Below are 26,048 nucleotides of genomic sequence, written 5' to 3'. Positions count from 1 at the left end.
GAGGCGTTCTTGTTAGGTCTCCTCTCCCTCAGAGCCCTGGAGTGGATTCCGACTCACAGCGACCCTACAGGACAGGGTAGAGCTGCCCCTGTGGGTTCCCGACACTGGCTCCTTCCTGGAGTAGAAGGCCGCCTCTCCTCCTGGGAGAGCTCAGGTTTTCAAACTGCCTGAGACGTGCTTTGGGCACAGGCAAGAAGAGGCTTTCTTGACCCAAGCCAAAGAACTGCGTCTTGAGCATCTCTGGTCCTAGGTTGTAACCTGTTAGCTTCCTGAGTTAACCCCATAATTGTAAGTACGGTGTGAGTTCTGGGTGGCTGTTGCAGTGGATTGCAAAACCCCTGCAGAGAAATAGAATGCTGTTGGAGGGAGGTGGCCTGCCTGACCTCCACTTCACCGGAGTCAGCCTGGGGCTGGTGTGCAGTGTGATTCTCCTTCCCCTTTGGGACATCAATGAGGTCAGGAGGGCCCCCGTGCTGTTTTTACACTGTCATGAATTTCAATCCTAGTTTTATTTCATTTTAATTTCATCAAAGTACGTGAACATATTTAGGACTTTTCAATCACATTTTAGAAATGGTAGTGAGTTTGGTTTTATAGCAAAATATATCAGTTCCCTACCTCTCCCCACTTCCACGAGTCCCTTTTTCTGTATGCAGTCTGCCTAAATTCTTTTAATGATATCTTCTGTCATATACTTGAGAGTGCTTTTGTTCTTAAATATTATGTGGACACTGCTATCTTTATATACTGGTGTGCTTTCGGACGTTGTTGACTACCATGACAGGTGAGGATTCCCGCCGGGTCGTCCCCCTCCCCCTCCCACCATCACCTATAGGAACACTACAATTGTCAGTTACATCACTATTTTTCTAATTTTGTTCTAGAGCGTGTTCACAGTTGGGTCTTGCAGTGCACTGTGGTGGTCTCTGAGGAGCCTGGTAGTGTAGTGGTGACACACATTGGGCTACTACTTGAAAGGTCAGTAGTTCGAAACCACCAGCTGCTTCTTGAGAGAATGACAAGGTTTTCGACTGCCTTCTGGAGTGATGGTTTCAGAAACCTACAGGGACAGTTCTGCACTCTGCTAGGGTCACTGTGAGTTGGGATTGACTTGATGGCAGTGAGATTTTTGGATACTTGTCTCCTTTTTCACGGAGGCAAATCTTTTGTGTGTTCGTGCCTGTAACTATTGCTAGTTCTCACTACTGTATTGAGCTTCTGAGAATCAGTACAGTTTTTTATTAGTTCACTCATATCAGGTCATCTACTGGTGTTTGTCTTCCTCTGGGAAGCTTCCCGTCACCTCTCTTTAGTCCTAGTGCACAGCTGTCATACTTTGCTATGAGGTCATCCTGATCTCTCTTTCTCTCGGCTTGGATTTCCATTTACCCAGGTCTGTCTTTCTACTTAGGGCTTGCACCTTCTCCTGGTGTTCTCCCTTGTTCCATTGGAGCACACCTCAGCCGTGCCGCATGGTGGATGGGAAAGCCCGTGCTGTGGCTACTGAATGTGGGGACGGCAGCCCCGAGCTTTCTGTCCTTCAGTCTGGACTGGTTGTTGCCTTGAAGCCCTGCTGTCCTGCCAGGACCGACCTCCTCTCCAGCACTGGGTCTCCTGGTTGCTTAATCCCTGGTTTTGGTGGAGCAGCACATCTGTCAATACTTTCCTAGAACGGTTCCATGGGAGTTTGATCTTTTGAGACTTTGCACATTTGAAGATGTGTTAGTGTGACCCCTGGAGTTCCTTATAGATTGGTTGGATATACATTTATTGTTTGCAACTATTTGTCCTTGAAGTATTGAATGCTTTCTGTGTGCCTGGCCCTTGGGGATTTAGAGTGTCATCCTGTCTCCAGTGCTCTGAAATCACCAGGGTCTGGCTGGGGGGGGGGGGTCTGTCTTTATAGATGTAGTGAGTGTGCAGTGAGTCCTTTCACTTTGAAGAGCATGTTCTTCAGTGCTGAATACGCATCAATTGTTTTCTCTGATTTCATCCTCTCATATCATTCAGGTGTCTTTGTTGTTAATTCATAGATCTCATTTTTTAAGAACAGTTTAAGAAGATAGTACAGAGTTCTTATTTACCCCCTATTAACGCTCAGTTACCCTTATTAATGTTTTACACTGGTATGGTACCTTTACCACAATTAATGGATGGATATTGATTGTTGTTAGGTGCTGCCCCATCAGTTCCGACTTATGTGCAATAGAACAGAACCCTGCCTGGTCCTGGACCATCTCGCAGTAGTTATGTGCAGGCACGGAGCCAGTCCATCTTGTGGAGGGGCTTCCTGTGTTCTGATGCTTCCTCCAGCTTCTCCGGTGATTTGCTCAGCGTACAGATTGAAGTCTGGTGAGAGGAAACAACGCTGACCCGCATCTCATGTGGAACCATTCAGTAGCCCTTGTTCTGGTCAAACAGCGGCCGTCTTGGTCCACGTACAGGGTCTGCACGAGCACAGTGACGTGTTCTGGAATCGTCATTCCCCTCAAGCTGTCCATAGTTAGGACCCACGCAATCCAATGCCTTTGCCTAGTCAACAAGACACAAGTGAGCATCTTCCCAGTGTTCTCTGCTGTCAGTCAGATCCATCTGAGTCAGCAGTCAGAGTTCTTGTTCCTGAGACTGGCAGCTCCCTGTGCATGTACGGAATCAAGGTTGATACATTATTATTAACCCAAGTCCACAGTACATGGGGGTGTCTTTAGTGGATTACATAGTTTCTTTTACCCCATCTACTCAGGTCTCCTTAGATGCCTCTTGTTTTTTTTTAACAGTTTCTCAAACTTGCCATGGTTTGGACCTTTCCGGTGTGAGCGTTTGTAATTGATTTGAGGGGTCAGGTGTTTGTAAGATGTCCCTCAGGAATTTATCTGGTTTTTTCCCCTCATGATCAGAATGGACTTACAGGTTTGGAGGATGAAGGTTTAAGCAGTTGAGTGTCAGTTTCATCCTCTATCAAGGGTGTACACTATCAATCAAATTGGTACTGCCCTTGAGGTTGGTATTGGCCATGATCACCCGGCTGAAGGCGTGTCTTTCAGGTTTCCCCCTGCAAAGATCTTCTTCCGCCCTTTAGTTCCTGTACTCTTTGGGAGGGAGTCATAGAACTGAGCTCACACCAGGGAGGGGAGCTGTGCTGCCCATATCTGCTAGTTCTTCTGTCGAGTTGCGCAGTTCCTAGCTTTTGGTTGTCAGGCCGTCGATCCTCAGCTGTCCTGCTGCTGCTGCCCTTGGTTGTGGAGTTTCGGGTCTGCAGAGTCAGCTACTCGCCATCCAGCTGCATTCTGGTTCCCAGATGCCGGGTCTCCTCCCTGTATGCTCCATCCTGTAGGTTTCTTTCTTTTAAACATTTTATTAGGGACTCATACAACTCTTATCACAATCCATACATACATCGATTGTGTAAAGCACATCTGTACATTCATTGCCCTCATCATTTTCAAAGCATTTGCTCTCCACTTAAGCCCTTTGCATCAGGTCCTCTTTTCTGTAGGTTTACGTCTATAAATAAAATCCTCTCCTTTAGTGAAGTTTGGGAGGGAGCACATTTAAAGGCCCAAATTCAGTTTGCCATTGTGACTAGGAAGTCCTGGCCCTACACGTAAGCCTTTCGGATCTTGGTGGCAGTGGGCTGCTAACTGCAGAAGCCGGTGGTTCGAATGTACTGGCCGCTCCGTGGGCGGAAGGCAAAGCTGTCTGCCCTGGGAAAGAGTTGCAGCCTCGGAAACCATATGCAACAGTTCTTCCCTGTTGTGTCGGATTGCTTTGAGTCAGAATTGAGTGGACAGGCGGTGGGTGATGGGGTGACATTTTTGCTTACGAGATTTCTTGTAAACAGCCTCTAGGTGGAGTTTGCTTTTCCCTATCTGTGCCCTCTTCATAGGATGATCTGGTCCCCTTTATGGTGGTCCCTGATAAGTGTGCTTATACCCGCTGGCTGGCATTGTGCTGGTTTTTAAAAATGTTTCCTTGGGCCTTTTCTTAAGTTCTCATTGTCCTTATTTTTCTCCCTCCCTGGTCTATGAGTTTCATATGTTATTTTTAGTTTTCTGGTGACTAACCCATATTATTTAGCCAACTAAAAAATCTGAAATAAGTATGACTATGTGAGCATTCAGGATAGTAAGTGTTGTCTGTTCTCCGCATTGCCCTCTACCACATAATTAAGATTTGCAGATAGTGCCCCCTCCCTGGTATTCCCCCCACCAAACACACACGTTTCTCAAACTTTGTTGAGGCTATTTGAAGTTGTATCTATATTATATTTCATTGCTGGAAGGCTCAGAACTGTTGAAGAGGACAGCTAAATTGATACCTGTGCCACTTTAAGAGAGACTATGAGAAGGAAAGTCCCCAATCTCCCGGCCCCCGAATTATCCTGGAAATATATATAAGTATGCAATTCCAGATAGTATGTAATGTACTTTTTATATTTTTAACAACTATGTTAAAAGGCCTATTCAGTACCTTTTTGCATCGTGCATGGTCACATTTGCTTGGGAAGTACCCATTTGGTGAATGCATTACCCATTTGTCCATTTACCTTCTGCTGTGTGGTCAGGAGCCCTGGTGGCAGAGTGGTTATGTGCTGCTGGTCTGCTTCCCTCTGCGGGAGGACGACAGAGCTTCCAACTTCCAGGAAGAGTGAGTCTCAGAAACCCACAGGGTCACTGATGGAAACCGGCCTGATGACATTTTATTCATGAATAAGGTCTATTTTCCTGTCACTTCTTTTTTCCCATTTGGTCAGCTGGTTGGTTTTCTACCAGGGCTGTTTTTATACCATAGGCTCCCCCATTTTCCTACCCCTTTCTCTTTCCTTTTCTTTCTTTTTATTTAGCACTCACTGCCAGTGAGTCGGTTCCAAATCATAGTGACCCTATGGGTCAGGGCAGACTGGCGCTTGTGTGTTTCCACACCTATAACTTTTCACAGGAGTGGAAAGCCTCGTCTTTCTCCCGGGGAGCAGCTGGAGGTTTTGAACTGCAGACCTTGCAGTTAGCAGCCCACGGTGCAACCACACCACCACCATGGCTCCTCCCCACCCCTCTTTCAAAGGAAACAAAAATGGCTCCGCATCCCCAGGCAGTGGAAAACGTCTGTCTCGCAGCCTGCAATCCAGGATAAAGCATAGGTGTAATCTGCTTTTACAACCCTCCCCTGGGTCCTTCCAGCACCTCCAGGGGGCAGTATTGCTCCCTTTCGGAAGCACCACCTTGGGCTAGCTAATACCAAGTCACTGTTTCGCCTGCCTAGGGCCTTCCCCTTCCTGAAGCTGTTTATCCCGATTGATTTTCTCATGCTGCAGCATTGCTTTAGGCTTATTTCAGAGCACGTGCGTGGGTGGCACGCTTTGAAGCCTTGCAGGCCTGCCAACTTTTGGTTTTGTTCTAATCCTCACTGTTGGGATGGACGGGTGCAGGATTTGAGGTGCACTGCCCGTGTTCTAAGAGTTGGACAGCCGGTGTGGGCACTTGCACATGGGCAGGTGGCGGTGGCTCTGCCCTTGTGGAACCCCTCCCTCTTGTCACCAGCTGGGTCTGCTTGGCCTCTTCTTTCTCCAGACATTGCGTCTAGTCACACTGCATCTGCGTGTATTGTTTGAGTCGGGGCAAAGAGGCTCAGAGTCCTTAGTACACTCTTTAATTCTCTCCATCCCCTCCTTTTCCTTGACCTTTCTTGGTTGAAGAAATTGTACGACTTGTTCTGCAGAGGGCCCCACAGCCTGTTTGCATCTCTGGTGATGTTTTTTGTTTTTTATAGGTTGACATTTTTATTTGTCTTTTTTTTTTCTTTTTTTACATTTTATTAGGGGCTCATACAACTCTTATCACAATCCATACATATACATACATCAATTGCGTAAAGCACATCCACACATTCCCTGCCCCAATCACTCTCAAAGCATTTGCTCTCCACTTAAGCCCTTTGCATCAGGTCCTCTTTTTTTTTAACCCCTCCCTCCCCGCTCCCCCCTCTGGTGATGTTTAACGTGTTCTTCTGTCTTCTACATTTCCTGTAAATGGGTTGCTGCCCCTGGCACCGCCCTGCCTGGTACAGCAGTCACTGGCCATGGTGACATCTGGCTCTTGAAATGTGGCTGGTCTGAGTCAACAATGTGTGACGAGGGTCGCACTGGAGACTTGGAGGACTCGGCATGAAACGGCGTGAACCATGGCAAGAATGATGCACGAAGCTGTGGCAATAGAAAAAGATCGTGAATGGGCTGAGTTAAGTACGGTATTAAAATGTCACTTGGTGCTTTTTGATCATTTAAACGTGACGAATAGAAACTTCCTCATGTGGAAACATTGCATCTCAAGTGTACAGTTCTGACCTACAGCTTGAGCACATTCAGGATTTTTTAGTGTAGAAGGATCCCTTCCATTAGAACACATGGCACCTGCGTATTTGGCTTGTTTTTGTAGTTTTTGGGACGCAACTTTGATCTAAGCCAGGATTCGGCAGAGGTCACGCACTTCCGACACTGCAGTCCCCCGTCTGTAACTGCCTGACGGGCTGCTCATCAGCTACTCCGGCAGTGTGTCAGTTCATATCAAAAAGGCACCTTTCACACATCCAACTTCAAATAATGGATGGCATCTTTCACACACACACACACACGCACGCGTCCTGCATCAAATAAACACGAAAATGACACACTGAGTCTCTCAAGGGAACCACTGTAGCATAGATGGCCTCTTGATTGGCTCAGGAAAGCCGGCGTGTCTGTGCGTGTGCGCATGTAGATCAGCGAGGACTGCCCATCCCTGCACAGTGCTCCACTCCTGCCCCAGTTATCTCTGGGAGGGTTGCCTTCCATCCTCACATGGACAAGTCGCAGACTTGTAAAGTCTCTTTATGCTGTCGCATTAGTAACCCTCTCCTCACGGATGAGCAGTTGGGTGGTTTCTGGCTTGCTTTTCAAATGATAAACAGCAGACTACCCAGTACCCTGCTTAGGCCTTCTTTCATTAAGTCCTTTTTTTATTAATGGAAAAACACTTAACATTTAATTAAACCTCTGCTTAGTTTCAAGCCACAGGACACACAGCTGCGCCCCTCAGTGCTCTTAGTCCTGTCCTTAGTTCTTCTGCTGAAGAACGTGGTCTTCATTCTCCTTCCCTAGAACTCTGCCACACCAGTGATGGGAGCTACTCCAGCCTTGTTTGGGGCAGCGTCTACCCTTCTCTGCTCCCTGACCAAGGCCCACCGTTTGCTGACGTTGACAGCTGGCAGAAGTTCAGGTTCCCCTTCAAATGGTAATGCCTCATACCAACTCTTCCAAAGTGATCTGGCAGGTATTTGTCGAGATGGACCCCGTGGTGATGCATGCCACCAGCAGTGTGCTGGCACCCTCACGGCTCACTTGGCCCTGATGTTTCTGGATCTCCTTCAGCCTGGGCGGCTCCTTGCATTTACTTCTGTGAACATACCCACAAAGTGTAGTCTTACCTATGGGATGGCAGGTCCATCTTAAACAGCTCTACCCCACCCCCCACCCCCCAACAATGTTATGGCACACAGTTCACGCGTCACATGACTCAGCAGTCCAATCACCTCGAGAGGAGCCGTGCAGTCACCGCCACAGTCAGCTTCAGAACTCAAGGCCGCACGCATCGCCGTCAGCTCCCCACTTCCCCCCAGCCTCCCCTCCACACCCCCAAGGAACCCTCCACCCACTCACTGTCTCCCCAGATACACCCACTCCGGATTCCGCACACAGGAAAACATTACGGAAATGAGAGAATAACAACCATCACCACAAACCCCCATCAAGAATAACAAAGCAAAATAGATTAAAAACCGCAATCGAAAACAGAAAACACCAGAAGCCCAAACGAATTCAAATGGGTCATGAGGACAATGAAATGATAGGGTGCCAACTTCAGCCCGGCTGCCTCTGCAGCAGTCCGCCTCCAGCAGGGGCAGGCCTGGCCTGGTCAGAGGAGTGTCAGGGGGGCCTCATCCACAGGTATTTCCCCATCCTTTGTTTTATTTTTTTTAATCATTTTATTGGGGGCTCATACAATTCTTATCACAATCCATACATACATCCACTGTGTCAAGCACATATGTACATTTGTTGCCATCATCATTCTCAAAACAATTGCCTTCTACTTGAGCCCTTAATATCTGTTGCTCATTTTCCCCCTTCCTCCCCACTGCCCCCTACCTCAGGAACCCTTCATCTTTCATAAATTATGATTATTTTGTCATATATTACACTGTCCTACGTCTCCCCCCACCTTCTTCTCTGCTGTCCCTCCCCCAGGGAGAAGGCTATACGTAGATTCTTGTAATCAGTTCCCCCTTTCTACCCCACATTTTCTCCACCCTCCAGGCATCGCCACTCTCACCACTGGTCCTGGAGGAGTCCTCTGTCCTGGATTCCCTGTGTTTCCAGTTCCTATCTGTGCCAATGTACATCATCTGGTCTAGCCAGATTTGTAAGGTAGAATTGGGATCATGATAGTGGGGGGGGGGAAGTATTTAAGAACTAGAGGAAAGTTATATGTTTTCTCATTGCTACCCTGCACCCTGCCTGGTTCATCTCCTCCCCACAACCCTTCAGTAAGGGGTGTCCGGTTGACTACCGATGGGCTTTGAGTCTCCACTCTGCACTCACCTACATTTTCAATGGTATGATTTTTTGTTCCTTAATGCTTGATACCTGATCCCTTTGATAGCTTGTGGTCACACAGGCTGGTGTTCTTCTTCCATGTGGGCTTTGTTGCTTCTGAGCTAGATGGCCACTTGTTCATCTTCGAGCCTTTAAGACCCCAGACACTATATATTTTGATAACTAGGCACCATCAGCTTTCTTCACCACATTTGCTTATGCACACGTTTGTCTTCATTGATCGTATCAGGGAGATGGGCACCCACTGATATGATGTTTAGTTCTTTGATATCTGATAACTGGTCCCTTCTGCACCTTGTGGTCAGACAGGCTGGTGTGCTTCTTCCATGTGGGCTCTGATGCTTCTGAGCTAGATGGCTTCTTGTTTATCTTCAAGCCTTTAAGATCCCAGATGCTATATCTTTTGATAGCTGGGCACCATTAGCTTTCTTCACCACATTTGCTTATGCACACATTTGTCTTCAGTGGTTGTGTCGGGAAAGTGTGCATCCTGGAATGCCAATTTAATAGAACAAAGTGTTCTTGCATTGAGTAAGTGCTTGAGTGGAGGCCCAATGTCCATCTGCTGCCTTAGTACTTAACCTGTAAATAAATATAGGCACATAGATCTGTTTCCCTACACTCATATAAATATATTTACATATGTACATTATAGGCTTTGGACCTCTATGAATACCCTTTGTCACCTAGTTCTTTCCTCTATTTCCTTTGACTTTCCTCTTGTCCCACTATCATGCTAAGCCTTCATTTGGGTTTCACTAATTTCTCTCGGTTACCTTGCCCTACCAGGCCACTTACACCTTGCCACTGATTTTGGCTCACTTATTGCTCTTCTGTCCTTGGGTTGGTCAGTACCACTTCCTTGTCCCCTCCTCCCCCTCTCCCGTGTCCCCCAGAATCATTGGTCCCATTATTTTCTCCTCCAGACTATTCATCCAGCCTATCTTTTCTAGATAGATCTGTAGAGATAATAATATGCACCAAAAATCAAGTCATTGCAAGATAGGCAATGAGTGAGAACACAGCTATATGACAATAAAAAGGGAAACCAATTACCCATAGAAGAATAAATTAATTAAAAGAAAAAAATTTTAAATAGAAAGAAACCTGTAAATAGATCAAGGTCTGATTTTTGATCTCTAGGCGTGTCCTTCAGTCAGGCTCAGTGGGGTACCATGTTCTGGCCCCAGAGTCTGTCCTTTGTACTCCCTCAGGGCTCCTGTTCAGCTCCCACGGTTGCTCTGCCTCACACTTTTAGTGGTTTGCCTCAGTGTCACAGGGTCAGTCTGGGCCAGTTCTGACCCTGAGTCTCCAGTGTTGTCCCCTTAGGTCCCTGGGCCAGCAAGGGATGGTGCGTCTTGTAGTGGGATCAACCATATTGTCCACTCTGTCCGTTGGCTGTTCAGAGCAGGGATATCGTCCTCCAGGCCTGATGGGCCAGGATGTGTTCCACTCTCTCTTCCTCTCCCTTCATTTGCTCCCATTTGTTCTGATCAGACATGCCCCTTTCCCCTAGCTGCAGCTTCATTGCCGTCCTCTCAAGTTAATTCTCCTGGGGTGAGGGACAGTTTCCCATGTAGCTGGTATTGGGGCCAAGCTGTCAGGCCCCTCCACTGGCTCCCCACTCCTTGCAGGCACACTGCAGTCGTCTGGCACTGGCTTTATATCTGGTCCCTCTTTCCCTGTGGAGACACAAACAATACCCTCCCTTTGGGGGGGGGCAGTGCCCTATTCCCCCACCACGTCTTTTTTTTTTCCTTTTCCCCTTTCCTCCCTCCACCTCTGTTTTAGTTGGCTACCGTATGTACCCCTGGATTTGGTCTGGCCCCTGCCATATTACCTGGACCTCACCCCTGGGTGTTTGTATACAGTAGCCTTTCCCTGTGCCCCCTTTGCACTTATCTTTTATTCTCTCTTTTTTATATCTAAATAAACTTACTTCAGCAGACTCATGTTATACTTGTCCTTTTGTGCTTGGCTTACTTCGCTTAGCATAATTTCCTCCAGTTCTTCCCATGCGTCGATATGCTTCATGCGTTCATCACTGCTTTTTAGGGATGCGTAATACTCCATTGTATATATGTGCCACAGTTTTTTAATCCATTCGTCAATTGATGGAAATTTGGGTGTTTCCAACTCCTTGCAATTGGGAACTGTGCCGCAATGGACATTGGAGCACAGATGTCTGGCCGTGGTTTGTTCCTTGCCTCTTCTGGGTATATGCCCAGTAGGGGGATCGCTGGGTCGAATGGTAAGTCAATTTCCATCTGTTTGAGAAATCGCCAAATCGATTTCCATAGTGGCTGTACATACCTGCAGGTCCACCAGCAGTGGATGAGAGTTCCTGTTTCCCCACAGCCCCTCCCACACTTGTTGCTTTCTGAGTTTTTGAATTGGGCTACCTTTGAGTGTGTTAGGTGGTACCTCATATTCCCCATCCTTAAACTGGGTCTAAAGGGGTAGCACACTTTTTAAGTGATAACTTCATTGAGATAGAATTTACATACCATTCTAATTGGCTACTAAACAGTGTGCAATATGGACAGAATTGTACAGCTGTCAGCAACACACTCACTTTTAGGACACTGTCAGCACCCCAAAAAAAGATAGCCTGTGCCCGTTAGCATTCATTTCCCCTTAACCCTTCAGCTTCCACATTCCCTGAACAGTGACTCTCTGTCTCTGGACTTGCCTGTTGAAGCAGAATCATCTAGTGCGCTGCGGTCTCAGTGTCTGGTCTGACCAAGTTGAACCTTGCAGCACGTATGCGCACCTCACTTTATGACTGAACACATTCTGTGGTATAACAGCTGATGGCATTTGGGTTGTGTTTGCCGATTATGAGTAATCCTGTAAACATTTAAATACTAGTGTTCGTCTGCACTTAGATATGAGGGGGCTTCTGAAAGTTCATGGGAAAATACCCAGCTCTTTTGAGGCTATTTTTTTTTCATTTTTAAATCATTTTTGGGGGGCCTCGTACAACTCTTATCATAATCCATACATCCATCGATTGTGTCCAGCACATTTGTTACCGTCATCTTTTTCTTTTTTAACCGTCATCATTTTCAAAATATTTTCTTTCTACTTGAGCCCTTGGTATCAGCTCCTCATTTTCCCCTTCCTCCCTACCCTTCCTTATGAACCCTTGATAATTTATAAATTATTATTGTTTTTTCATGTCTTACACTGATCAATGTCTTCCTTCACTCACTTTTCTGTTGTCTGTCCCCCCACCTTCCCCTTCCCCTCCTGGTATGGCTACGCTTAATATTGGTCCTGAGTGGTTTATCTGTCCTGGATTCCCTGTGTTTCCAGCTCTTATCTGTACCCGGTGTACATTCTCTGGCTTAGCTGGATTTGTTAGATTTGGGGTTACGATAGTTGGGTGGGGTGAGGGGAGAAGGAAGCATTAAAGAACTAGAGGAAAGTTGTATGTTTCAACAGTGCTATACTGCACCCTGACTGGCCTGTCTCCTCCCTGTGACCCTTCTGTAAGGGGATGTCAGATTGTCTATAGATGGTCTCCACTCTGCACTCCCCCTCATTCACAATAATAAGATTTTTTATTCTGGTTCTTTGATGCCTGATACCTGATTCCATCGACACCTCATGATCACACAGGCTGGTGTGCTTCTTCCATGTGGGCTTTGTTGCTTCTCAGCTAGTTGGCCACTTGTTCATATTCAGGTCTTTAAGGCCCCAGACACTATATCTTTTGCTAGCCAGGCACCATCAGCTTTCTTCACCGCATTTGCTTATGCACTCGTTTTGTCTTCAGCGATTGTGTCGGGGAAGTGAGCGTCATGGAATGCCAGGTTATTAGAGCAAAGTGTTCTCGAACCCATTTTCCCATGACTCTGACAGACACATTCAGCTATCCACACTGGGAATTTATGTTGAAGAGATGTTACCCTCAGCCTAAAGAGCCCAGGCCATTTGTCCAATAATTTTGATAGGAACATGCCTTTTCACCTCTGGTTCAAGATCCGGTCTTGGGTCATGCATTACATTAAGTTGTCCTGGATTTTTAATTGTCCTTCATCTGGAAATGTGCCTATAAAAACGGTGTTTTTGTTGTCTGACCTCTAACTCCCACATCGGCCCAAGGTTGCTCCTTGTGAGGTGCAGATCAGACAGGCCTCCTTTCTCCAATTCTGACACAGCTCCTTCCCACGGCACACAGACCCTCCTCGTGATTGTGAAGCTTGTTAGGGGAGTAACAGGGTACAGTTCAGAATCGGGGTACAGTTCTTTGGGTAGGACAGCTCCTTGGTTGTCCTCACAAGCATACCTCTTCTTGGTTCCTGGGCCTAGCATCTGCCCTGCTTGGACAAGTGTTACAAAAGTTTATAGTTTCAAAAAAAAAAAGTGTATAGTTTCTTGATAGTGACCAGACACACCATTTTGCCAGCAAACCTCCTGCCTGAAGGCATCTGGTTCTCTTGTTCCATGGGCCACAAACCTACTCTAACCACCTCGCTTTACGGTTCAGAAAACCTACTTTGCTGTCTTGTCTTGTCTTCTGGTTCTGTTGCCAGTTTCTCTGCTGTTGCATTTCACTGTCCTGAAATCATCTTCTCTCTCTCTCTCCCTTTCTCTCTCTTGCTCTGTTCCCCCCCCCCCCCCATCTCTCTGTCTGTATCCTAGTTCTAAGAGGTTCTCAGCACAGGGTGGAGTCCAGGCGTACAGGGTACACTCCACACTCTTCCTAATGGTAATCAGGTTCCCCATGTCCACTGCTATGATGGCTTGTTTTAAGCATGGTGGCACGAGAAAACTGATCAACCTCCTCATTAGGGTTACAAACACCTTATTTGCAGGGCCTCACTTGCACAAGGGTAATGTGTACCTTAGTGCATTGTTAGCAAGTTATCCAAGCCCCTCCGGGGGTCCACACTTATTTGCATAGTCCATCCAGTCGTCCGGTGGGCACCGCACTCAGTGCCTCGGCCCTGCCTTTGCCTCTTGGGGACTCTGACGGGTTGGGAATGTACGAGCCAGTTATTTTGCTAAGCATTTCTCCGTGGGTTTGCCCGATGATGTCCTCATGAGTTGATTTAAGTTATGCATTTGGCAGGGATCCCACAGAACGGGGCAACACTGTGTTCTCAGCAGGGCGTCGTTTCAGGAGGCACACAATGTGTCTGTCCCATTGCTGGTGGGGCAGACTTTCTTCCGCTGGAACATGGTGTGTTGGCCAGGCTTCTCCGAGGCCAAGTTTCCCCCTTGTATGGTTCTTAAGTGTCTCGGGGACTACAAACAGATTGCCTACTGATTTCTCTCTCTTTACTGAGGTAAAATTGACGTGGCACAAAATTCACCATTTCAGAGCAGGCACTTCCGGGGCTTTTAGTCCATTCACTGTGCGTCACTTCCTCATTTTAGTGGTTGCTGCTGATCCTCATCTGAATCAGTGCTTGTGGTCATGGTTGGGAAAAGACTTTCCAATTCCACCACTTTTCCTTCACTTGTAGGATGGCATTCTGTAAGGGGTTCTCCTTTGGCTGTTCGTCCGTGTTTCTGTCTTCAGCCCATCCTGTTTATCCTGAACTGTGCCCCTAGCTCAGTCCTGGTCTATGGCTGGTGCTTTCTCTGTGGGTGCTGTTAAGCTGGGCTGGTGTTGCGTGAGATTGTGACACATTAACCCTGGTGGTTGAGACTTTAACACCAGGCACCAGTTGAAAGAAAACCCCTCTTGAAACTTTGAGGGTCAAAGTTCAGTTTGCTTATGCAAATAAATGAGTTACTTCATGATTTATTATTTATTTGGCCTTTTTAGATCACGTTGTTGTTGTTGGTAGTTATCGAGGTGATTTCGGTTCACATGTCCCCATGTGTCCCCAGTACAGCAGCCTGCCTGCTCGGTTGAATTTTCAAAGCAGACCTCCAGGTCTTTTTGCAGAAGCGCCTTACAGACCGCTCAGTTGTTTTACTTTGCATACCCAGAATGCTGGGCTTCAAAAATAAGAATTTTATGTTTGTGGGGGTCATGCACCTCTGTCGGGGACTTAGAATGGGGTTCTGTCCTATGGTGCCAGTGGAAGTCGATTCTGACATAGGTCAAATACTTCATAATCGCTGCCTTTACAATGTCTTCATAAGTCCAGTCTTTGAACATGTGTGCGTGAACACGAGAATAGTAACTTTAGCAAGTTATGTTCCTGTGTTCCAGACCTGGCAGGGTGTGCCCAGGAGTGCCAAGCAGTCTGGTATGACTAAAGACGTGGTCAGTCGAAGACTGACAGTGCCCGTTTGGGAACTTGTCAATATGAAATAATAAATTTCTGTTTTGATTCTACCAAGTTATAAACATAAATGGGAAAGAACCTCGGCCTGACTCCAGTTAGTGTCACTCTGGGTGGCCGTGGGATGGAGGTGACAAGGGCAGTGAGTCCTTACTGCCCCTCGTGTTCACCTTGCCTCAGACTTGGCCAGTGGGAGGGCCTTGAAGTAATTGTCACCAACCCCTCATTTCCCAAGCACTTCTTGTTTTCCCTGGCGCAAAAGGTGTTCCAGACTCGTCTCATCTTTGCTCTGCCTTCACCCTGAAGGCGCTGTTTCACCAAGAGCCCTGGCTTCTTTTAATTTAGACACTGAGACTGGGTCCTGGGTGAACTGTTTTTCCTGGACTGTCCCTGTGTCTTAGTGGGTGGAGCTAGGAAATCGGTAAATACATAGTCATATAAACCAGGAACCCTGGTGGTGGTGTAGTTATGAGTCATGGGGCTTATGCATAAATGGCTCAGGGGCCGCACCTGACTTTCTCTGGCTACACAAGGGAGACGGAAGGCCCATCTCCACACTAGTCACAAGGCAAAGGTTAGCCATGCCTCCAACCATCGTCCTCTACCGTACTCTGATACCAGCTGTTCTTCCCAAGGCACTCTACTTTTTCCCCCGCTAGGTTCCATCATCCATTGCAATGACCAGGCAGGAATTTTCGCTTGTCCACAGATCAGATCAGACAACTTAGAAATGACCCATGTTTCATATCATCAACGAGTGAAGTGGAGTCATGTTCCTGGTCTTCATTGTTCTTTTGGAAACTTTCTTGGCAACAAGAAGGGAGACAACTACACGTAATGAGTAGCAGAGATCTCTTTCATTTCAGCAGGCTTGGCTGTAACCTGAGTGTTAGAAAGTCTATTATCTGTACAGTCGCTTCGATCGCTTTCCAGAGGACCTTGGTGACATAAGTGAAGCACAAAGTGAAAGATTTAAGCAAGACAAAGACGGTGGAAGCCAAGGGAAAGGGGGATGCACACATGGTGGCAGGCTTGCTGGAATCATCTAGGGCAGCGGTTCTCAACCTGTGGGTCGCAACCCCTTTGGAGGTTGAACGACCCTTTCACAGGGCTCGCCTGACCCATCACAGTAGCAACCTGACAGAGATGAAGTAGCAATGAGAATAATGTTATGGTGGGGTCAGCTCAGCATGATAGTTCCTGAAGTATGAAAGGGCCGAGGCACGAGGAAGGTTGAACCACTGGTGTAGGGGATTGGCCTTGCAGAGCCCACTCTCGGAAGTCTGAGAAAAGGCACTTCTTGCTTGTCCAGTGACTGGGGGTAGTTTATTAGAAACCTGGGCTTTTGGTATAAAATAAGTAGATGTTCATGTAGTACGCCTTTCTTTATAGTTCTTTCAGACTTAAGAGATACTAACTTTAAAATGTATTTAAACTTTTTTTAATGGGCCAACAAAGTAAAGAGTAACACATGGCATCTGTTCTGTATCTCAAAAACTGGAGCTGGCAGGGGAAAACCGGTGCTGTTTTTGGAATCAGCAGGTCACGTATAACCAGGAACAAGTCTCTCGCATGTGAGGCACCGAGAGGTGGGCAGGCTGGCCAGTGTAACGTGAGGGAGGGACCATAAGGGATCTGGGCCGGAAGGGCAATATGAATTGACTGCATCTCAGCTTGGTTTTTTGGTTTGGCAATCTATTAAGCTATTTAATGTGCAATAAATATCACTATGAAAAATTTGAAATGTAAGAATTTCCAAAACATGCACAGAGACATGAAGTGAGCTTGTGCCGTTGGAACAATAGTGCTGACAGATGACAGAGAGGCTGGACACGAGGTTGCCACCACCTTCCATTTGTGAAAAATGCAGAAGCAGCAATCAGTCCAAGCAATCGAAGTGCAGTGGCTTGTGCCAGCCTGTCTCCTCGGTGTGTTGAAAACCAGGAGTTTACACCGGTCCCCCCAACTCCCGTCCTAACACTTCAGGGTTCATATTTATAAGCTTCTTCTCTGAGGCTGAGCCACCTGGCCACCATCACTCTCAGACCTCCTTGTCTTTGTTCATTCTTTCAGCTCGAGTGTGTGTTAGGGGAAAGATGGGTGTAGCAGTTCCAACACACCGATGCAGCACCCGACTGCGTGTGAGCACTTCACATCTCTGAGTCACATCCGGACTGTGCTCACATCGAAACTTGGGGTCTCCCTCGAGAGCAGACTGGTTCTCTCAGGGTTTCCTTTGCATAGCTAGCTAGATAGATATAGATACATATGTAAAAATTTCAATATAGTTGCTATATACATACGTGTGTGTGTGTGTGTGTGTGTGTGTGTGTGCGTGTAATTGCTCTGTATATCCAAGAAAACCCTTTTGGGGGTGGGGAAGAAGACTGAAAAGGAAAACACAGTCCCACCACAGTAGATCTCAACCGTGTGGACATAGAGCTGCTGCACAGGTTTCCCGGACAGACAGCCACGGCCTCTCCCTCAAGGAGTCGGTGGTTTGCAATGCGACTTTGTGTTAGCCCAGCACTCAGCCCCGTGCCCACAGGCTCCCTTGTCTTATACATGTGAAATTGAAAGCGTAGAGTGCAGGAAATGGGGGGATAGCTATTCCTTTGATAGAGTAGGCTCAGCTGTTCGTGGGTTGTTTACCAGTGATGATGGTGGGAACAAACATTTGTTGCTGTAAAGACATAAATCTTTTGAGTAGACCTCGACCAGTGGCTCTCACCTGTCTTCTTAGGCCCGCCTTTCACGCACCAACGGACGCCACAAAAGATGGTGTATTACGGGAAAACGACTTGTAAAAACAACTTTGAACACTACATCGAGATCATCAAGTATGTGTTCAGCGCTTATAAGAAGGAGTCTCCTCTCCTCATCAACACCATGGGATGGGTGACAGGTGAGCACGTGTGACGGGAAGGGGGACAGTCTGAGAGGGACAGCAGTTTTGTGTTGAAGCCCAGCGCCGACAGCTGCCTCTGAGCACTTCCTTTGCCTCGCGAAAGCGTGTGGCCCTCCCTCGGGAGCGTGGGGTTGCCGCACTGCCCCCTATCCATGCTCTGCCGCCTTCTCCTTGCAGACAAAGGGCTCCTACTGCTCATTGATCTCATCCGCCTGCTCTCGCCCAGCCACGTCATCCAGTTACACTCTGGCCGGAGTAAGTACAATGTGAACCTCACCCCCGACTACGTGGATGACATGGAGGGCTTCTACACGAAAAGGAGGACCAAGATAAGAAATCGGGGCTTCCACATCCCAGAAGCAGAGAATTTGGAGTTTGTTGAGGATGAAAGAGACAGTCCAGTTGTGTTTGCTGGGCACAAGCTGATAACCGTTCGGTCGGAGTTCGCGTTTCGAAAAACCCCCAGGAACAGGTAAATAAAGACGCACTGTCCAGCTGAGGGGCTTCCACTCTCTCCCCTTTCCGCGAGTCCTTCCTGTCTGGTGCCTGCAGAGGAAGGAAGACGCTCAGATACCAGTCACGGCTGCGCCCTCTCGAAGGCTCCTGTCCCTTTCTGAGCTGCTCTGCTCCCGCCGGAGGGTCTCCGGCAAGCCTCTGCCTCTGGTTGCCAGGAGATTTGGCTTCAAGGAGTCTTTCCAGGGGGACTTTCCAGAAGGGCCAGGTCGAGGCGGGGGCCACGCATGTAGGGTGGAACATCTGAGGGAGACGGCCCACATCTCTTTCAGGGTCATCAGCTGATGGGCTCTCTACTGACCTGACTCTGATTTCCTTTCCAGAGAATTACATAACAGGGTTTTCCGAGACTTGGCCGTCTTGAGTTACCTTGGCAAGCTGCAGCCCTCAGCCTCTAAGTCACTCTCTCCTTTGCACAGTCTGACACCCTACCAGGTAAGCCACGCCCGGCTGGGGGACACTCTCTCCATTTGGTCACCAGGAGTTGCCCTGGCCTAGTGCCGCCCACGCCATTCTCAGATCAGCCTGTGGAGGAGGTCAGTTCACTAGTTATCCCCATTGTGCCCATGGGGAGGGAGACTGAGCGGCAGAGACTTAAGTGATCCCGCCGAACAGACTGAGCTCGATTTCCGACCAGGGCAGCCTGGCTCCAGAATGCAGGCTCTGGACTCTGTGTGGAGCCTGGTGCGGCTAGAGGGCCGCTCGGTCCAGGGCTGCTGCTCTGTAGACTGTGCACAGTCCCCGTGCCGCTTGTGCAGGAGAGCGCCCTAAAAATGTTTGGTGTCACTATTGTCAGCATAGGTTCTAGCACCAGCGTGGGAGGGGACTTGAGGACGGTTTGTGGAAAATGCAACGAAAGGATTATGGAATTGTTCCACCAACTGTTTGAAGGCCCCTCATGTTTGCAACTTGGAATCTAAACTTGAGAATAGGTGCTGGACAAAATCACCTTAATTTTAGAATTCGGGATGCTGAGAGAATGCCCCTGCTGCCTGCTCTTCTAAGCCTGTCCCCTGGACCTGTTACCACCCCTGGTACCCTGGACAGGTGATAAAACAGAGTCCAGAGATGTTGGGGTTATCTGGCCCCAAGGACCTAAGGAGAGGGCAAGCTGGGGCTTGAGCCCAAAGTGCCAGGCAGCCCCTCCAGGCTGGAGCACCCTTATGACACTCTGGACTGGCTCTACTGGGAGCCCAGTGCTTGTCTCCAGCTGTGGCAGGAGACTGGCCCGGGCAGGCAGTTACTTGCCCGAGGTGGGGAGGCTCTCCTAGGTCCAGTTTTCTGCTTCTGCTCCGTCAGGAGGTCTTGCCTTACTGGTTCTTTACCCGCTTGGAGACACTCAGTAGCTGAACTTTTCTATTATTAAACTTTGTGGTCTCTGAGGGCTATAAACTGATTTTTGAAACCTAAATCTTACATGTTACAAAATGCTTTTTTATTCTAAAACTCTAGCATTACCCATGATGTTAAGGAGGATTTGGTGGCCCCATGGTTGAGGACTAGACTGCTAACTGAAAGGCTGACAGTTTGAAGCCCCACCTTCCCCAGCGGCTCTGTGGGAGACAGAGCTGGCCATCAGCTTTGGGGAAGCTCGGCCTGTTGGGCTCTCCCACAGGGGGTGCTCTACACCCAGCAGCAGCTCCCACGAGTGCTCTCCTTTTCTGTGCACGGCCATAGGAGACCCCTCTGGAAATGGGGTTCTTGCAGGGACCAGCCACAAGTCATCTCTCACTCGATGAGGACATCTCCAGGCTTCCATTAACGAGTCTATTTAAACAAGAAATTCCACATGATCGGCTGAGCTCTCTAGCAAGTGCAGATGGTACACAGGGCAGGGTGTTCCCTGCGTGTAGGCAGTGTCGCGCTCACCACACATGGATCCATGTCATTGCCTTTTAGAAGTACTCTCTGGTAGCCGGTCTGGCAGTGTGAGAGAGCCGGCGACCCTGATTTTCCAGGTCCCCTTCAACGCAGTTGCACTGCGGATCATGCACGCGGATGTTGCCCCGACCCACATCTTGTACGCAGTGAACGCCAGCTGGGTCGGCCTCTGCAAGATCCAGGACGACATCAGAGGCTATGTGAATGGGCCCATCCTCCTCGCCCAGACTCCTCTCTGTGACTGCGTGGGGTTTGGTGAGTCCAGAGGACCAAGGGTGGCCAGAGTCTTGATCAAATGGGTTTCTGTGGAGGACTCTTGATAAGCGGCCTCAGTGTGGTGGGCAGGGGCATGGTCGCTGGTTTTCTAACTGGGCTGGTGAGTGTATCCTTCACCCTTTGGCCAGGAAGAGAGCAGTTTTTTGCTCGGACTCACTGCCAGATCCTCTGTGTACAGGCTTCCTGAGGCTAGCTTAGGGCCTGCTTTTTACCCAGTGCTTTTACTCCAGGCTGCCCTCCCTTCTTGCCCCTGGGCTCACAGGCCTTTAGGCTAATGCCCTCTGCCCCCAAGCTCCACATGGCACCCAAGTCCCAGCCCAATCATGCTTCTGAGGCCCAGTGTCCTCGCCCTCCCCACGCCACTCCTCTGCTCCCCCTCCTGTTCACTGTTCCTTTTGGACGCAGGGCCCAACCCATCGGCCGTCCTGCTGTTTCTGCTCTCAAGCTCCAACAGCTCCGCCCCCTCCCTGCTCCATGCTCACCCACCCCACTGGAAAGCTCCTTCCTAAGCCCGTGTCCTCTCTCGGGTTCCTCTTCCTGGTCACAGGGCTGCCCTCTTGTCACTCCCCTTGCACATCAAGTCCGAGGTCAGTGCTGCAGCCCTGTGCCCCTGCTTCCATGGCCATTAAATTACACTGTTCCGATTGGTGCCGCACTCTCCCTGTCAACGGCCCTGCTCCATAAATGATGGCATTTAGTCCAGAACCAAAAAGCAAAGCCTTGTGTCCATCCGCTTTGTGTTCCTCAGTGCTTGGTTCCCAGCCTGCCCTGGGCTCGCCTCCATTAAAACATAATCCCAGGCTTTCGCATCTGGGCCGTTTTAATTCCTCACAGCTGGACGGGGGGGCCAGGGACCCGTATCCCATCGTTGGACACATTGCATTTCTTTTCATTTCATTGGGGGCTCGCACAGCTCTCATCACAATCCATGCATCCATCCGTTGTGACACGTGGCATTTTCAAAGCAAAAGTTAATATTGACCTTGCGCTCTAAGCACCACCAAGGTGGCTCGGCTTGTATGGGCATCATTCTGAGGATGACTCTTGCATTGTGACTGTGTCCCCAGGGATCTGCCGAGGGATTGACATGGAGAAGAGGCTGTACCACATCCTTACCCCTGTGCCCCCCGAGGAGCTAAGAAGCGTGAACTGCCTGCTGATTGGAGCGGTTTCCGTTCCACAGTGCGTCTTCAAGAACCAGGTGAGCCTGCCCAGCAAGCCTGGCCCTGCCCATGGAAGGAAAGTGGGGCGCAGAAGTTGTGGCAAGAGTCACGTGAACAGGTTACTGTCCGGGAAACAGGCACTTTGTTGCTGGCCTGAGTGTGGCATGCCCGAGTGTCGGGGCCAGGAATCGCCGCCGGGCCTCGGGAGGAGTGGGAGAGCAGAGGTTACCTTCTCGAGCTGCCCCTTCCTGGGGACAGCCTTCTGGTGCACCAGGGCAGGTGCGCCCCCATGTCTTGGGATTTGACTCAGACCAAGAAGAGGCACGGTCACACTGGCAGTGGGGCTGGTTCTTTCAGGCAGCTCTTGGAGGGGAGATGAGGGTCTGTACCACGCACTCCTCCCCTGATGAAAAGCAGGCAAGCCGGGTGGACTCTGCCGGTCTGGGTTTGGAGGGCTTCCATCCGCACTCTCCGTTTCTGTTTCACCAGGGCTTTGAGGGACCCCTGCCTTACGTCACCACAGATTATAATTTTAAGCTTCCTGGAGCGCGAGAGACAATTGGAACAAGAGACGCAGAGGAAACCTACAAGGAAAAGAGATACCCGAGACCCAAGCTGTATCGGAAAGCACACCGCTACTGATGGCCTTCAAGACAGAGAGTCTGTCCCCCAGGCAGCTAGCCCACGTTTTCTCAAGACACCACATCAACAGTGCTTCGTGGAAGCAAAGGGCACGCCCACCGATCAGACAGTATTTGTATATAACTCATGACGTGTCTCACCAGAAATGTCCTGAAACGACACGGTCGAGTCTCCATGCACTTCTTGTCCTTTGGTAGCAGGAGAGAAGGTGCCCCGTTGAACTGAGTGTGGCTGGTTCCGAAAGCTCCCTGAGGTCTGCCGGTTGGAACCAAGATACAAATGTGGGAATTGGGGCCGTACAAATGGAGCATGGGAGATGGAATAGTGGGGCTGCCTCAGGAATCGGGGGCTTGGAGATCCGCCTCCCTTCTCACTGGGGTGCTGTGCAGAATGAGGGAGTGGACACCGTGACGGAGTGTCCTTGGCTTCTGGCTGGTTGATTCTAAAGAAGGTCATCCCCCACTGATGAGTGATAAAAAGATGATGTTTGGGCTGTTTAATCAGGGCTTAACAGATTAAAAAATAAAGTGTGAACTCAAGAGACCTTTGGTATAATACTGAAGAAATGACTCTTGAACCCAGAAAGCATTTCATTGGGGGACAGGGGCTAGTGCTATTTGGAAGGACTGGCAGGCCCACTGGGTAGTACCATTGAGAGTGGCCTCCGAAGGGTGCAGGAGGCCAGGGCAGTTGTCCCTCTCCCACAGGAAGCCTTCCTTCGCATGTCCGAGGGGCAGTCGTGATCTTTACCTTCTAAGGTTGGAGGTGAATATTGTAAACCAAGGCAATCAGACCTCATCGTGCATTTAAAGACAGGAGTGAGATCCTGGGGCACCATGTTGGACCAGCTGAGCAGAACTAATAGATTCCTGGCCAGATTATGTGAGAGATAGTGAGCTATCTGAGCCGTCTCACTTAGGTATGAAACTGTGGGTTGTGGGCGTCTGCAGTCTTCTGTGGTGGTCCTTCAGCATCTCTGACCCTCGGGAGAGGACAGGAATCCTCGGTACTATAGGGACCACTTTAATGCTGAGCTTTTTCAGTTGCCTCTTGTTTACATCCATGTTGAGCTTGTAGTGTGTTTGTCTGTCACGGTCTCGCAAAGACTTTTAGCAGATAAGCCGCCACCATCCACCTGTTCCCACTTTCTCCAGTTCCCTGCATCATTAAGGTAGTACTGACTATAGGTCAGTAGCAGCAGGTCTAACGGCAGTTGTGGCCCATCATTTGCATTTTAATTAAACCCAGCTTTTCCACTAGCCTAACTTCCAGAATGTGGTTAAGGCTGCGATCCAAAATAATCAGCAGGCAAGCCCACCAGCCACTCTGCAGAAGGTTTCACAGGTAGCTGTCTTGAAGGGTGGGTGGCGCTGACTTGGTTTGGGTGCTGTCGCCATCCGTGAAGAAAAAGGCAGTGACACTCGAAGGAGCTGTTGGTCCCCATCAGGTGGCTGAACTGGGCACTGAGTGGACCTCTGCATCACACTTTTCCAGGAGCTTCAGAGACTCTGCTGACTTGCTCTGAAGTCCCCTCCAGAGAAGGAACTCCCGACGACAGTCTCCCCCTTGGATTTTGGCTAATGGGCACACCCTGGGTTGATTCTAAATAAGGTCATCTCCCTTTGATGGGTTGAGTGACAAAAGATGATGTTTGCTCTGTTGAAATTAATCAGGGCTTAGCTGATTTTTTTTTTTATGTCTAAACTCAAGAGCCCTTAGTCTGTTGCTCCCCTTGTGTAATGCCAAAGAAATGACTCGAATCCAGAAAGCATCTCCTGGGGGTTCTCGCCAGAGATGGGAGACAACCAGGGGGTGGCCAAGCTGTCTGGAAGGACTGGCGGGCCCAATGGGCAGTACTTATCCTGGGCTGGTCTCGTCAGATCCTAGTAGGACCACTCTCCCTGGATGTCTGTCTTATTGTTACTGTCTAGAACTTGGGTTTCAAAGAAAGGATGATTCTGGTCCTTTATTCATTTCTGGAGCCTGGTTCGCTTCAGGATGGGCAATAAAGAGCCCTACATTGAGTTATTTACCAGACCTTCCATCTTTTGTGTGTGATTTCCAAAGTAGTAGCTCGTGACCATCAAGTCCGTTCTGGCTCACATCCATCCCGTGAAGATTGAGTAGAATTGGGTATTAAAGGGTATTCAGGGCTGTGGCCATCACATCATCCCCTGTCAACTTGAGTGAAGGGGTGGAGTCTAGGCCGTCAATCAGGTCATAGCCAGTGAGGCCTCTGTATGGGCATGGCCCTCCCCTGAGGATTCTGGGACCTCCTGTCTTCCTCCCTGGAGGTAGGACACACTCTCTGCTTCACATTCCTAATGACAAGCCAGATGGAGCTATGCTGATGGAGCCACGTGGAGACCCACGCTGGTGCTGAGATGCTTCCACCACCACTGGATCCACAAGACTTTCCACCCACTTGGCTGAAATCTTCCAGAATTCGGCATCATTGCAAGGCTGTGTAAGTCTAAAGAAGAATTTATGGACTAGTACTGACATGGGGGTTAATATGGGACCTAAGGACTTGATCTGGGCTGGGATGTCTTCTCAATATACAATTGCTCTTTGATATAAAGCTCTTTCTTGTACACATGAGTGTCCATGAATTTGTTTCTCTGGTCAACCCAGACTAACAGAAGGACTGCGACTGTAGAGAACCGGCTCACCAGGCCTCTCTCCCGAGGCACTGCTGGGTTGGTTCCCCCATGATGCTTTCGGGGCTAAGGGGATTGGGACACAGGCCTGAGGAAAGGCCCATCAGCATCTGCGTGTTCTCCACTTCAGCATGGTAATGGCCATCACTAAAGTGGGGGTGCCGTGGCTTTCCTGGGTGACCTGTGAGTGTGTCTTTGGAGGGGAGCAGGATTTGTTGCATAAAGGGCTCACATTGTTTTTAAAGCCTGGGTTCTGCTCACGGCTGGCCTGGCGGAGAGCACTCAGGCTGCGGCTGACGAGCTGAGCTTGAATGGTGGCTAAAATAAATATGGGGGCCATCTGTGCAGTAAGGGGGATGCTCACGTGATGCCCCAGGCCTCTGCAGAAAGACCTCCAAAGTTAAGGAGGCCATGCCAGGAAAAAGCGGGGTGGAGGTGGGGTGGGGGAGCAGGTCCGATCTGGAAACTGCTGCCACAAGCTGAGTAAGCAAGACTCTGGGCATCAGCAAATAGAGCTGAACTGGGCAGACAATGTGTTGGGCTTAGAAGCCATGGGTTGCTATGGCAACCAGCCGTGCTGCTGCGCTGGCACTCAGCTACCTTCTCTCAGGCTTAGGAACTTGCTTAGTCCCTGAGCTGTGAACCTCTGCCTGCCAGGGGGAGGTTACCAAATTGTCCAGGCCTTCCTCCTAGCCTAGCCAGGGGTGGAGTCCAGGGGAAGGGCTGCTGCCGGCCTGCAGGTCTTGTGGCCTCGTTTCCCGGGAAAGGAGGGAAGGCACCTGGCGAGGCAGCAAACAGGACGAAAAGTCTATTCCCAGAATTAAATTGGTCCTCAGGAATGGAAAAATCCATGGGGGGGGGGGGGGAACTACCCCCAAGGGACCTCAGTGAACCCAGGGAGACTGCTGAAATTTACTGTTCCCGGGGCCTGTGTCCGATGGCTGGGAGCACAGGGGTTTTCTGTGCAGCCGGAGGCAGCTGGAGGAATTAGGAGGGAGGCCAAGTCTGGGAGAAGCTATTGGTGCTGGACAGAGAGGGACAGACACCCATGTGCCTGATCAAGAGGCTCAGCACGTGACTACGGGCCAGACAGCTGCATCGGGCACAAAT

General features: G+C 49.3%; 1 protein-coding gene across 1 annotated transcript in view; it reads left to right on the top strand.

The window, feature by feature from the left end:
• The window catches only part of NOL9 (nucleolar protein 9), a 47,119-nt gene extending 22,255 nt beyond the window's left edge, over nucleotides 1–24,864 (top strand). Inside the window, exons 7-12 of the mRNA XM_075550540.1 lie at nucleotides 17,639–17,800; nucleotides 17,981–18,275; nucleotides 18,640–18,751; nucleotides 20,275–20,452; nucleotides 21,541–21,674; nucleotides 22,126–24,864. Coding sequence (XP_075406655.1) covers nucleotides 17,639–17,800; nucleotides 17,981–18,275; nucleotides 18,640–18,751; nucleotides 20,275–20,452; nucleotides 21,541–21,674; nucleotides 22,126–22,278 — 1,034 coding nt within the window. The 3' untranslated portion in view covers nucleotides 22,279–24,864. The remainder of the gene's footprint in view (nucleotides 1–17,638; nucleotides 17,801–17,980; nucleotides 18,276–18,639; nucleotides 18,752–20,274; nucleotides 20,453–21,540; nucleotides 21,675–22,125) is intronic.
• The last annotated feature ends 1,184 nt before the right edge of the window (nucleotides 24,865–26,048 follow it).

The sequence above is a fragment of the Tenrec ecaudatus genome, chromosome 1 (genome assembly GCF_050624435.1).
Source record: "Tenrec ecaudatus isolate mTenEca1 chromosome 1, mTenEca1.hap1, whole genome shotgun sequence".
Classification (NCBI taxonomy): Eukaryota; Metazoa; Chordata; class Mammalia; order Afrosoricida; family Tenrecidae; genus Tenrec; species Tenrec ecaudatus.
This window is presented reverse-complemented; position numbering and strand designations above follow the sequence as displayed.